The sequence below is a fragment of the Dama dama genome, chromosome 19 (assembly GCF_033118175.1).
Source record: "Dama dama isolate Ldn47 chromosome 19, ASM3311817v1, whole genome shotgun sequence".
Taxonomy (NCBI): domain Eukaryota; kingdom Metazoa; phylum Chordata; class Mammalia; order Artiodactyla; family Cervidae; genus Dama; species Dama dama.
The window spans coordinates 51,088,291-51,103,543 of NC_083699.1; the positions used below are offsets into that span (position 1 = coordinate 51,088,291).

The window sequence follows — 15,253 nt, forward strand, 5'->3', positions numbered from 1 at the left end:
GCTCTTGACCCTAGGTAAGTCATTAACACTTGGTTACCATAGTGTCCTCTTTCCTATTGGGAAAATAGTACCTCCTCGACAGTAGAAGACCTATTATGATTAGGTAGGTGCTCTTAGAAATAAAATTGCAATATAAATGCAACGTGTCACCATCATACACATTAGAGGCCTAAGTGATTCTTTCTCATGAGCTTAAAAACTTCTTTACATTCACGGCAAAAATTTATCTTTCTAAATTCATACTTTCTTTGGCAACAACATGACAGAGGCAGGAAAGCTATATAAACAAACAAAGGTGCAGGCACCAAATAATGAAAGAGAACATATCTATACATAAAACATTATTTATACCTGTTTTCATTTTTTACATTAAAATATAAACATCCCCTTATCCAAAATAGCTGGTGAAAAAACAAAATGAAAAACAAATGAAGTCTTTAAAGATAGCTGGTGAGTTTTCAAGTGTCCTTGCTGAATACCAAACATTATGACTCAATAATAAAAAGAACCAAACTGGTAAGAGAGCTATAAAGTATCAATATACAGCAAAATCTTGATAAACCAGAATACTCCAATCTCCTGGTTAATAAACTATTTACAAGAAAACTCCTCTTGCTTTAACCATTAGTTTATTAAAAACTTTCTCAAGTTTTACTTTCTAAAGTAAAGTGAACCAGTTAACTTTCTGGTTCAGTAACTACAAAACACCAAACATCATTTTGATGATTTAGGATCATGTGGTACCTTGGGATATCTCTCAGAATATTCATAATTTCTTTTCAGTTTTGTTAGGAGCAGAAAATTGGAGGGAACTGGAGTTTCTTATATTAAATAAATCCCCAAAATCGTAAGCTTTCTGTCTTCTTTTGCCTCATTCTCCTAAAAAGGAGAGTGTAGCAAAAAGGTTTTAGTTAAGCAGGATTTCTCATTGTAATCATACCTATATATACTGGTTCTGGAAACAATGCAGTTTGGTGACTTTACCCCTCTGGACAATTTTTTCTGCATAATTAATACACCCAGTAACATGAATTATATGTAATGAGTCCACTTTTTTCTGGATATCAAATTTCAAACCTTATGAATTCCTTAATTGGAATCTTTCCTCAAGAAAATCACTCATGAAGATGATTTCAAAACCAGAAAGTGAAAGTGTTAGTCCCTCAGTCCTTATCTGACTCTTTGCAACCCCAGGATTATAACCCACCAGGCTCCTCTGTCCATGGAATTCTCCAGGCAAGAAATATTGGAGTGGGTAGCCATTCCCTTCTCCAGGGGATCTTCCCAACCCAGAGATCAAACCAGGTCTCCTGCACTGCAGGCAGATTCTTTATCATCCGAGCCACCAGGGAAACCCTCAAAACCACAAGAGTTGTAGATTTTGCTAAAAGAACCAAAATATGCTTCCTCTAATAATTCACAACTGCTTAAACAATCTTTACAAAGTTATTGAAAAGCACCACTTAGATATTAGGTGCTTAACTCCTTGAAGCCATGAAATTATAAGAGGAATAATAAGAAGTGCTGAGAGAAAAGTTACCTTCTGATTCTTTTAGAAAAACTCAGTGTTTCCACAGGGCAGGACCCATATCACTTGGTGGCATGTGAGATGACTTTAGGTGATTCACAACACAGAATTAAATAATGCTGAATCACAATGTGAATGTCATTCCCTTTATAATTTTCTTTTAAACTTCTGATAATTCCACAGAGAGAGCCCATTTTGGTGCTAGGTAATATCTCTCACTGCAACAAAGAAAGAGTAGGCTTCTTGGATTCAGAGCCTTGGCAGTCATTAGCATCCAGTTAGAATCTAACAACATCCTGGTTTATTTTTAATTTATTTTGTAGTTCTCTTTTTTAATGGCAAACTGATGCTGGTTTTTCACTTGGAGTAGAGGTTAGTTTCTTTTTAAAATATTTTAAAATTTAAAAGATAAATATTAAGTAAATAATAGTATATGTAATACTTAAGTGATTGAAGTTTGGCAAATAATGGCTATAGCCTAATGACATATTTTTAAAAAGTGATTTCAAAAGAAGGTATAAATGCGGTCTAGGAAAGAAACATGTGTCACTGTGTTTTCAATACTTATGACGCTCCAGGGATGAACTCACCACAGCCTTCTCCTACATCAGGTGATTTCCAGAGTTAAGATTCAAGCAAAAATATAAAAGGAAAAAGAACCCACTCCACACCAATCTGAACTTCATAAACTCATGGTACAACAAATGTGCAAATGATCTAATATTTAGTAAGTCATTTGTTTTACACATAAACTTTCCAATTCATTGCAGCATCTTTTATTTGGTCTATACTAATGCCTCACAAAGGCAAACCGGGGTTGTAGAGTTCCTGCTTGGTTCTCAGAGCAAGTACCACACACACTTTTTGACTGAATTCTCCAGCCATGATTCAGAGCTGCTGGCCAAGTCTTCCAATGGCATCTGACTGTTCTTCCACTGCCATTGCCCTGTAGAGAGGCCTCCTCATCTTCTTCTGAATGATAATCATGGCCAACATTCTGTTGAGAACAGTTTGCCTACCAGGTATTGCATGCTCACAGGCATGCTAGACTGACTTAAAAAGGACAGCTGGAGAGAAAGAAAGCGGAGCTTCTCATTTGTGGTGAACAGTTTCTTCATCACAGTGGTGGTGTCCTTCCTTTTCCTCCTTAAGGCAAGGCAATATGTCTGAAGGATGGTGTCAGACATCATAATCAGGAGCTTTGCCCTGGGCTTGCCTTAGCCAGATCTGTAGTGTAACAAATGCTCCCACAGTCACGTGAAAAAAAAGCTGCCAGAGATTACGCAGTTCATAGAGATACATGTTGCATAGACAAATTAAACCAAAAGTCAAAAAAGATTTGACATTCCGCCAGCTGGTATAGTAGACAAGTAAATAACACTGTTGAAAATATAAAAATGAATGATGGTTAGGGTTACAGGAAGAAGAAATAGATGCTGCAGCTATAAAACTTTAACAGGCCACAGGGTGAAATATGAGAGTGCAGTAAGGGGATTTTTCAACTACAGATAAGACAATGTAATATCTTTAAGACATTCAGCTATGAAAGCTCCACAGCTTAAGAGGGAAATAGGGGTCTCCTTTTATGTTTTTCACTTTTCAAAAGAAAAAGCGTTTTGTATCATATATAAAATAGATAACCTCCATACAAACAAGCTAAACAAATTCCTCAAGATGATAGGCAACTAAGAAGCATTCTTAGGACCTTAAGGGTTATTATCCCAGAAAAGTTAAAAAAAACTCATGCAAGTTATTCAGCAAAATGGGCTCATATAACCTGAATCTGTATATTAATGAAATCAACAAACATTTATTTGAGTCCCAGGAGTTAACCTAGGTGTAGGGCCTGAGAGAACACCTGAGGGAGAACTTATTCAATGGAAATTTATTTATCTACTTAGCGTTGTTCTTTAGTTTCAAGTTAACAAAGACCTCACTCAGATGGTGCTTACATTCTACTGGAAGAAGCCAGATTATAAAGTTTATATATAAGTATATATATGTATTTATATATATAAAATCACGTAGTTATGTTTTAAAAAAGATTTTTAAAAATGGGACACAGAACGCAATGAGTGCTGATTTAGAAGATAAAGTACTCCCCTGCACCCAAACCCTGGCATTCACCTTTCCTCATTTTTCTCTACATTGCATTTATTAAAATACTTCAAAAATATGCTTATTTTATTTGTCATCTATATTCTTCCAATGAAATACAAGCTTCATGAAGGGAGAGGTTTTTAACTGCCTTGTTCACTCACTTTTATCCATTGCCCCAGACAGTGCCTGCTATGTATATAATAAGTGCACAATAAAAATCTGTTGAATTAATGAACTGTTTTCTAGAAGATATCTAAAATTCCAAGTCTGGGATATATAGGAATTACATATGATCAGAAAGCCTTAGGAAAGAGGTGCAGGTCTCTGTGTGAAATTATATCCAGACTTCAGAACAGGAAGAACATTAGAGTGTTTGTGACAATACAGAAAGAATGTGATGTTCTGCTTAATATGTTTAGTTCTTATACAAATCAGGACTGTTTGCTATCCAAGCAAAATTTAATTAGAAAATGTTATTTTATTGGAGTTTTGAATTTAAAAAGTTGAAAAAAAATTGGAGAAATTTTCTTTTGAAATAATTTTAAATGTAAGAAAAGTTGCAAAAGCTTTTCACCCCAACCAAATGTTGTCCTCATATAACCACAGTATAATCATCAAAACAGGAAATTAACAGTGATTTTAATACTATTAAGTAACCTAAAGACTTCACTTGAGTTTTGCCAGCTGTCCCATAAGACCCTTTTCCTGGTCCAGAATCCAATCCAGGACTCCATATTTCATTTAGCTGTCAGGTCTCCTTGAATCTTTAACAGCTCAAGTCTTTCTTTGTTTTCCATGACCTTAACAATTTAAAGAGTACTGATCAGTTATTTTGTAAAATGGCCCTTAATTTTGGTTCGCCTGATATTATCTCAAAATTGAATAGAGGATATCCACTTTTGGAAAGAAGAATACCAAAGAGGTAATGTGTGATGTGCCAAATTACTTCTTAACTTTGATCTTTTGGTAGGTGGTATCCAACAGGTTTCTCTGCTAGTTACTATTTTTCCCTTTGTAATCAGTATCCTGTGGGAGGATACTTTGAGATTATGTAGATTTCTATCCCATCATACTTTTGCCCACTAATTTTAGCATCTATTGATGATTCCTGCCTGCCATAGGTGTTTGCCAAATGGTCACTTTCAATTTCCATCATTCTCTACATTTATTAACTGAAAATTCTACTATGAAGAAAAGCTAGATTACCTGGTATTTTTTTTTAAATAAATATTTAATTTGTGGTTTTCAAAGGCTTTAAAGATAATGGTCTGTACCCCACAGATTACTTATTAATTACAAAGAGGGAAAAGATACTTTTGCAATGGAGATATCTGTTAGACATCACTTAATCGAATGATCAAATTTATTACATGCCTCTTGACTTATATAATTAGAGGTATACAGCATACTATACTACATAGTAGGGTTGCTGAAATAATTAACCTGAATCTAATCAGAAGAGACATATCTAGATTATGGAGCATTCTATAAGGTATTTGCCTGGACTGTTAAAAAATGTCAGGGTTATGAAAGACCAAAACAAAATAGAACAAAAAGGCCAGGAGATGGCATTGTAGGTTAAAAGATACAACCAAACACAATGCATAATTTGAAATCAGAGGAAAAGAGCTATAGAGAATATTTCAGAGACAACATAATCTGAATATGAATCCTATGTTAGGTAATATTGTATCAATGTTAAATTTCTTGGGTGTGATAAAGGTATCACAGCTATGTACAACAGAATGATGTCTCTGTTCTCAAAAGACACATGCTGAAGTTTCTAGAGGTGAAGTATCTTGATGTTTGTGACTTACTTTAAAAAAAAAAAACAAAAAACTGCAAGAACTTCTGCTTCTGGGAAGATGGAGTCGATGCACTTTCCTCTATTCTTTCCACTAGGTACAACTAAAAACCCTGGACATTATATATCAAACAAGTATCAGATGACTCTGGATGATAAAGAGAAGAAGGCAGACAGGCTAAGGACCTTAAGTCTCAAAGAATGACACATTGGTAAATTACATAAGTTTGTTTGTTTATTTTGCCTCATATACCCCACACTTGGAGCTGAAGAAGCTGACAACTAGAAAACCACTGGATGCACACCAACAAAACAAACAAAACTCAATAAAATTTTGCTTTCTCTAGCCAAAAGACCAAGAGTGATGCGATTTTCCATGACAGAAACTTGTACATAACAACTATTCTACCACAGACAAACACCACCAAAACCAAACCAAAACAAACCAAAAAAGCCAACACACACACACACACACACACACACATATACAAAAACTGTGACCACCCACATTCACCCCATCAAAGCCTATGTGGGGAGACTATCATGCTGTAAGGAGATATTCTAATTCTCCAGGGCTTCAGAGAAGGCAAGTGGTAAGCCAGAACTTTGATTTCCACTGGATGGTAGGAGTCCCTCAACCCCACCCCATGGTGTATCACTGGTGACTAAGAAGGACTACAGAAATTCACCTCCACTTGGCATTAAAAAGGCAATGGATTTCTCATCAGAAGCTATGAAGTTCAGATAAGAGTGGAACAACATTTTTCAAGTGTTGAAAGAAAATTAGCTGTCAAACCAGAATCCTATATCCAACAAAAATATCCTTTAGGAATGAAGGAAAAATAAAGACATTCTCAGATGACAGAAGACGAAGAGAATTCATCACCTACAAATATACTCTAAAGGAATGGCTAAAGGAAGTTCTCTAGACAGAAAGGAAACCAAAAAAAGGGAACCTTGGAACGCTAGATAGAAAAGGAATACAGCGAAAATACATGTTAATGACTAGCTTTGCCTTTTTAAGAATTTTCTAAATTATGTTTAATGATTGAAATAAAAATTGTAACAGGTCTGATATGTTTCTAAATATATGTAGAGGAAATATTTAAGACAATTATAAATAGAGAAGGACAAAGAGATATAAAGAGTTACAATCCCTAGGCTTCACCTGAACTAGTAAAATGATGACACCAGTAAACTGAGATGAGTAAGTAAAATGTAATACCTACAGCAATATTTAAAAAGTCATACAAAGAAATACATTCAAAAACATTACAGATAAAACAAAATGGAGTTCTAAAAAAAATGTTCAAGTAATCCACAGGAAGACACAAACAATAAAACAGAAAAATGAAAAAGCTGAAAACAAAAAATAAGATGGCAGACATAAGCCTTAACATGTTAATAGCTACACTGGATATAAATGGTTTAAGTGTAGCAATTAAAAGATAGAGATTGGCAGGATGTATTAAAAAGCATAACAAACTCTATGTTATCTACCAGAAACTCACTTCAAATGATACAGGCAAGTTTAAAGTAAAAGGATGGAAAAAGATGTAGCATGCAAACACTAACCAAAGGCAAGCATGAGTGGCTATCCTACTATTAGATAAATATAAAAATACTTTGGGACTTTCCTGGTGGTCCAGACTCTGTTTCTACTGCAGGGTGCACAAGTTCCATCCCTGGTCAAGAAACTAAGAACCAGAAAGAAAAGCCAAAAAATAAAAATAAATAAGTAAAAATATTTCAAAGAAAGTAAAAATAACCAGGGACAGAGAGGGATATAATGATAAAAGGATCAATCAATTAAGAAGATCCAGCAATCCTAAATGTGTATGAACTAAACAACAGAAATGTAAAAACTGATAGAACTCAAATAAGAAGTACAAAAATGCACAACTAAAGTTGAAAATTGCAATACTCCTCTGAGTGTGCATGCATGCTAAGTTGCTTCAGTCATGTCCAGCTCTCTGTGACCCCATGGACCCCATGGACCCCATGTAGCCCACCAGGCTCCTCTATCCATGGGATTCTCTAGGCAAAGATACTGAAATGGGTTGCCATTTCCTCCTCCAGGGGATCTTCTTGACCCAGGGATCAAATCCGCATCTCTTATGTCTCCTGCGTTGGCAGGCAGGTTCTTTACCACTGGTGCCACCTGGGAAGCCCAATGATTGAACTAGCCAGAAAAATCAACAAAGACCTATAAAAACTGAACAACACTATCAACCAACAGAATCTAATCAACACTTACAGAATACTCACTTAACAACAACAGAGTACACATTCTATTCAAGTGCCCATGGAATATATACCAAGACAAAACATATTCTGGGCCACAGAACAAACCTCAACAAATGTAAAATAACTGAAATCACACAGAATATGTTATCAAACTACAATGGAATCAAACTAGAATAATGGAAAGAAAATGAAAATATCCAAACACTTGAAAACTAAGCAAGACAATTCTAAATAATCCATAGGCCAAAGAGGAAACTGCAAGGAAAAAAATTTTAAATACACTGAATTAAATGAAAATACAATATATCAAAATATAGAATGGAACTAAAGAAGTGCTAAGAGGGAAATCTGTAATATTAAATGTACACATTACAAAAGAGAAAATTCTCAAATCAAATCATCTAAGCTCTCACCTCAAGAACCCAGGAAAAGAAGAGTCAAATAAACCCAGAGCAAACACGAGGAAAGAAACAATGGAGGTAGTAGAGAAATCAATAAAATAGAAAATAGGAAAAAAAAATGAAACAAAGAATAGGCTTGGTGAGAAGATCAATGAAATTAATAAGACTGATCAAGAAGAGAGAAGATACAAATGATCAATATGAGAACTGAAATAAGAAATATCACTACATATTCTATAAACATCAAAAGAATAGTAAGGGAATACCACAACCATCCAACACACAAATTTGATAACTTAAGTGAAATGGACAATTTCCTCCTAAAATGCAAACTATCCATTGTAAACAACTATGTGAATTGCTCTATAACTATTTTAAAAAATTGTAAGACTTATTAGGGTTTTCTTGGTGGTCCAGTGGTTAAGAATCCACCTTGCAATGCGGGGATGAAGGTTCAATCCCTGGTCCAGGAAGACCCCACATGCTGCAGATCAACTAAGCCTATGTGCCACGACTGCTGAGCCTGCGTATCGCAGCTACTGAAGTCTGCACACCTAGAGCCTGTGCTCTGCAACAAGAGAAGCCATCACAATGAGAAGCCCGCACACCACAGTGAAGAGCAGCCCCTGCTCACCGTAACGAAAGAAAACCTGTGTGCAGCAACGAAGATGCACCACAGCCAAAAAATAAAAATAATCTTTTTTTTTTTTTTTTAAGACTTACTAATAGCTGAAGTAATCAAAACTGTATGGTACTGGCAGAGGAACAGACACATAGATCAACAGAACAGAAGAGAGGATCCAGAAACAGATCCACATAAACATGCCAAACAGATTTTTTTCGATGCAAAAGCAATTCAGTAGAGGGGGAAAAAAAGGAAAAACTGATACATTAAACTTCATAAAAATTTAAAATACTTGAACTACAAAAGACTCTTAAGAGGATGAAAAGACAAGTTAAGACTGGGAGAAGATATTTGCTACATATCTGACAAAGGACTAATATCTAGAATATATAAAGAACTCTCAAACTCAACAGTAAAAGACAAACAATCCCATTAGAAAATAGGCAAAAGACATGAAAAGACATTTCACCCAAGATGATACACAGGTGACAAACATGAAACTATTTTCAACATCATTAGCCCCTAGGAAAATGAAAATTAAAACCACAATGAGATTATCACTACACATCTATCAGAATGGCTAAAATTAAAAAATTCAGGCAACACCAAATGCTGCCAAGGGTGCAGAGAAACTAGATCACTCACACAATGCTGAATGTAAAATGGTACACTACTCTGGAAAACAGTTTGTTTCTTAATAATCATGCAACTACCATGACCCAGTCATTGTACTCCTGGGCACTTAGCTCTGAGAAATGAAGACTTTTTTTCACACAAAATCCCACCCATGAAAGTTTATAGCACCTTTATTTATAATAGCCAAAAACTAGAAACAATTCAGACGTCCTTTAAATGAGTGAAAGATCAAACAAACTGTGGTACAGCCATACCATGGAATACGATTCAGCAATAAAAAGGAACAAACCATTGACACATGCATAGATAAACCTTCAGAGAATTATGCTGAATAAAAAATGCCAACAACAAAAGGTTATATACACTATATGGTTCCATTCATAACACATTCAAAATGAGAAAATTATATGAGAATACAGTAGTGGTTGCCAGAGATTAAAGAGGGGTTGGGGTTGAGGCAGGAGAGAACTATAAAAGGCAACATGAGGAGTCTTTATGGTAAGGACTGTTATATACTTGACAGCATCAATATGCATTGTGATGTTGTATTATAGCTTTCCAAGGTGGTTACATTGGGGGGAAACAGATAAATGTTATACAAGCATGCTTTACGACTCCAGGTGAGTCTCTCAAAATAAAAAGTCTAATAAGAAAAACAACTTTACACATTCATCTTATCTGCAATTTACATTATAAACAATGAATATATACCCCATATACATAAATGCACAAAAAAGAATGCGATAAAGCAAATGTTGTGAAATGTTAACAACTGGTGATTCTAGGTGTACCAGTTTCCCAACTTTTCTGTAAGTCTAAAGGTTTTCAAAATAAAACACAGAGGGAAAAGTAGAGTATCTAGTTTCTTCAGACTTCCTCTGATTTCCTATTTTATGTTTTTGGTCATGCAATGCAGCTTGCAGCATGTTAGTGCCCAGATCAGGAATTGAGTCCATGCCCCCTGCTGTGGAAGCATGGAGTTCTAACCACTGAACTGAGAGGGAATTCCCAGATTTCCTATTGTAAATGCTCCATATCAAGATGATCTCTATCTGACTGAACCCTGTGATTCTGTAAGTATCCAGAGCCTGGAGGAAAAGGCAACAAACAATGTAGTAGTGGCCTTTGAGGTCTGATCTAAAGGAGATTAAAAAATATCCTGAAATTGGAGATACAGCATATCACATGGTAAAACCTAATCACTTAATTTTTCCTATGGGGAAAAACAACATTATTATCACTCTGCTAATCATATTTGGAAAGCATTCAGTTTCAAGCCTGTCAATATGAAGGACATTTTTTTTTAATTTTCTTTTTTAAAGTATGTACCTGTTTACTTCTCAAGTTAAAAGAAGACCTGGGTGACATTGCTCTACCATGAGACCACTCTTAAAACTATCAATACTTTCATCTGTTCTGAGAAAGTTAATAGAAGTATGCCTATCCTTGGCAAGAGCACTGGTTCTAAGATCACCTGGATTCAAGTCACTGACTGACTGTAAGAACTGTCTAGGCTGCAGTAAAAAATGGTGATAATAATAGGACTAGTGTGGGGCTTTCTTTGAGGATCAAATGGCATAAGAAATGTAAAGGGCTTACCACAAAGGAAGAGCGCAACACATTTTCCCATTATTATTAGCATTTAAAATTATTTCATTAAGGTAAAACAGCTAAAAGTATATTTTATAAGGATAATCATTCATGAAACTATTTTAAAGTCATATTTACCTCACATTGTTTTAGAATATGAAATAGTGCATATAAGTTATTAAGTCATGAACTTATAGCATTATAAAAGTCATGCAAATATAGGAATTTTGCTTAGAGATAGCATGATATAGTGGAATGAATGTGACATTTAAAATCTGAAGACCCAGTTCAGTTCTGACTCTACCACTTGCTGGCTATGTGATCTCAGGATAGTATTGAAACTGCTTCAGATTTCTCTGTTTCAAAACAGTGAGGATAATATACCCTCTGTGATAGACTGTAGAGATTAAATGACAAAATCTGCACAAGAATATTTCATAAAATTAAAGTACTTGTGACATCAATGAAGACAAGCTTTCATATCTCCTGCACGAAATGTCATTCATTATAACTCAATCTGTCAAATTTGACAGAAAAACAATTTCTAAAGCTAATATAAATGATAAAGAAAAATTAGGGGATTTAAAAAAAATGGGGTCACTGAAACTAAAATTTCTAATATGTCTTTACATAAAAGTCAAATGCATATATTTAATATATTTCTCTAAAGATTTCTTCTGAGTTTTAGGTACCCTTTTATTTGCAGTACTGAATCTAACATTTTTCTATGCAAGACAGAGAAATGTGTCACCTGTAAGTGTTAAGTCAAAAGGCCTTGCTTGCTCTAACATGTTTCAGCAAAGACACTTGAATCTGGGTAATCAGCATGGTTAACTCTCCCTTCTCTAACACACCTGTGCCTCCTCTGGTCTTGGAAATGGGAATATGTATCTCCCTATCATTCAGGTACAAAACCTCCTCTCTCCTGAAGTCTCAGATCTGCTCGGTCTTCTAATCTCAGGGAGTCTTCCTTCTCACCGTCCTTTCTTTTCCTATCCCTACTGCCATTACCTGGAGAAGGGGTAGGCTACCGACTCCAGTATTCTGGCCTGGAGAATTCCATGAACTGTATAGTCCTTGAGGTTGCAAAGAGTCGGACACAACTAACCGACTTTCACTTTCACTGCCATTACCATAATTTAGGCTTTCATTACCTTCTGCCTCAAAACTAATACCCTTGCTTGTAGTCTCTTTGCTCTGACAATCTACACTATTCATCACTGCTAAATTAAACATCCTAAAACCCTGCTTTTGCTGTTCCCTCTTCACAGACCTTATCAAAAACACAAAATCCTCAACCTGGAGTAAAAGCAGAGACTGCAAGTTGAATAATAAGTCACCAGAATATCTAGACGTAGCCTTTACCGCCACAGGCTGATGACCAGCTGCCAATAAAGCCCCAGAACAGGAAGAGGGCTAACACTGAATTCACTGGGATCTATGTCCATTCAAAAGGGTCACAAAGCTAACAGAGGCTCAAATTGAAAAACGAGGCAAAGAACTCAGACATTATTTTATTTAAAGTGCCCAAGAAGTTAATTAGAAATGACACCTGAAATGAGCAATAATAGGAAGGTATTTCTTACAAATGAGAGAGTACATACCTGGTAAAGGCAGGCTGCTGTTCCAAGAAAAAATGCAACAATGTAATTAAAGTCCTCACCATCACTCTGCAAAAATAAAATAAAAAATTACTCTTTCTGTGGAAGACCATTTCCAAAAACAATCCATTGGGATAGGATATGACAACGTTTATGCACAAATGGTCAAAATTTTCAAAAGTGGCATATAAAAATACTCAAGTACTAAAAGAGAAACATAAAACACATCATAAGAACCTGGGAGTGTGAGGTAGAGGAAGACTACCAGTGTTCCTCTAGGTCTGGGCTTCTTCATCAATTATATCTTACCCAAGAGAAGATGAAAGCCAACGGAAACAAGTTTCTGTGTAACATTAAACATGTCTCTACTTTCCACTAAAGAAACCATATGAAAATATACAACACCCCAGCAGCCTATAAAGTTAGGCCTGCTTGTGAGGATTACTACTTGACTCAAATAAATACTGATAGTTTACATCTAGAACTAGCACATCACTGAACTGTCCAATGAAGTCACTTGACATGATTAAAATTTTTTTAAAAAGACAACCAAAATTGAAAAGCTACTGTCCACTAGAGTGTGCTAAATCCCAATGAGGAAATTCAGTCACATGTATTATGTCAAAACCACTCAGAGGAAAAACAGATTATGCATAAGAGTATTTCTTTTAAAAGAAAACTAATGAAGACATGTAAAAACCCATTTTTTCCTACTCCTCTTTGGTTCCTTTTAAATATCTGTATTTCTCATGCCTTTTGATGGAGTAGAACATAAAGCCCAAGCAGGAGCATCAAATTTCTTTTCTTCTAGATAGAAACATAAATTTGGCCCTTATTTTAGGGAAAAAAAAAATCTCTCTATACAATAAAAATTTTCAGAAGACATGGGAGTGTCTCTCATGACCATGAGTGCTTGAAATAACATAAAGAGAACATTCCTTTTCCATTTGCTATTGGGCAACAGAAGTGCCTGTAAGGCAGAGAGAAAATGGCTTATCCTAGTGAGAGGATCTTAAAATAGAAACCATTAATCTGTCTGGGATGGTTAGACCAGTTCTATCCCAGAGACAAGGAAGGTCAAGAAAAAGCCCTTCTACTTTAATAATTCTAAGACTTTTAAATAAGTTCTGCTTGATTGTTTTTTCTTCTGTCCTTTCAATGATCTTTTTTGATTATAAAAGTTCATGTTCATTGTAGAGAATCTGAAACAAAATGTTACAAGGAAGAAACTCAAAGAGTACATAATATCACAATTTTGGGAGAATTCTGCTAACCATTTATGTACTTCCTTCTAATCCTTTCTGTACAAAAATATATGTACATTGAAAAAAATAGAATCATACTTTTATGTAGTACTTTTTAATACTTCACATTATGTCATAAAACATGTTCTCAAGATACTAAATATTTCTCAACCACTTAATTTGTAATAATTACATAACCTTTAACTGTGGGGCTATACAATAATCTCATTGTCTTAAAATCGAATATTATATTTTCCCTAAATTTACACTATCACTTTATAACTCTCTTAATTGCCTTTGGACTATGACCATGGACTATTATTAATATTTAACTTCAATTCCCTTTTTTGAAAATAAATGTTGTAGAGATTCAATGAAATATCAATAATATTGGCAAACACAAAAAACAGTAACTGACAGTAAGTATTCAAAAACATTCACTAACTTCTCCTTCTCAGAAGTTACTATGTGCATCATTTATCAGATAATTAGGATTACGTTTCAATATTGTTTAAATCTCTAATGTACTAGCCTTGTCTTCTCAGTGAGATCCTAACCTTCCTTCAAGGCAGAAAATAAATCTTACTACTTGCAAGAAACTGTGCACAAAGTAGGAATTCAACAAATGAATGCCAAATTGAGTTGTGCTTTGGAAAATCTTTATTTCCACTTACTAAAGAGAATATCTATAAACATATTCTTCCATTCAAAAAATAGTCATTCATTAAACACTGATGGCCCAAGTACTGTGTTATGCAACCAAGGACAGAAAACAAGTCAACACAAAATGAGGAGGCTCAACTCTAATCAGGAAGGCAGAGACTGGTAGAAAGTAACAATTTGGATCCAAAGTGGTAACTGATGGGATAGGTGTATGTACAGGGTACTAAGGAAGCCTACTGGAGACACATTTAATTCTGGAGAAAAAAAGGATCAGGGAAGGTTTGTCACAGAAAGTAAAGCTTAATTTGCATCTTGAAGGATAAACCAGTAGACAAGGTAGGACAAGAATTCCAGGCAAACGGAGAAGCTTGTGCAGTTTTAAGAGGAGGATAGGATGACTCAAAGGTCTCCTATTTAGGCAACATTTGAATGATACCATTCACTAAGTTGGGCTTTCCTGGTGGTTCAGATGCTGCAATGTGGAGACCTGGGTTTGATTCCTAGGTTGGGAAGATCCCCTGGAGGAGGGCATAGCAACCCACTCCAGTATTCTTGCCTGGAGAATCCCCATGGAAAGAGGAGCCTGGCGGGCTACAGTCCATGGAATCACAAAGAGTTGGACACGACTGAGAGACTAAGCATACACAAACACTAAGTTGGGAATATAGGAGGAAAAATGGGCTTGAGAGAAGAAAAAGTGAGTTCATTCTGGACAAGGTATTTTGGAGTTGCTAGTGAGATATCCTAATAAATAGTAGACATTTAAGTCAGCTTCAGGGAAGAGTTTAACCTAGAGATCTAGTTTAGTAGTCAT

The 15,253-nt window shown here is 35.3% G+C and overlaps 1 protein-coding gene across 3 annotated transcripts in view; it reads right to left on the reverse strand.

Moving 5' to 3' along the window:
• Nucleotides 1-612: 612 nt before the first annotated feature.
• Nucleotides 613-15,253, reverse strand: part of SEC22A (SEC22 homolog A, vesicle trafficking protein) — a 79,771-nt gene continuing 65,130 nt past the window's right edge. For all 3 annotated transcript variants that reach the window (XM_061167003.1, XM_061167004.1, XM_061167002.1), the window contains 2 exons: nucleotides 12,536-12,601; nucleotides 613-2,908 (listed from right to left, as the gene is read on the reverse strand). In XM_061167003.1, coding sequence (XP_061022986.1) covers nucleotides 2,708-2,908; nucleotides 12,536-12,601 — 267 coding nt within the window. In that variant the 3' untranslated portion in view covers nucleotides 613-2,707. The remainder of the gene's footprint in view (nucleotides 2,909-12,535; nucleotides 12,602-15,253) is intronic.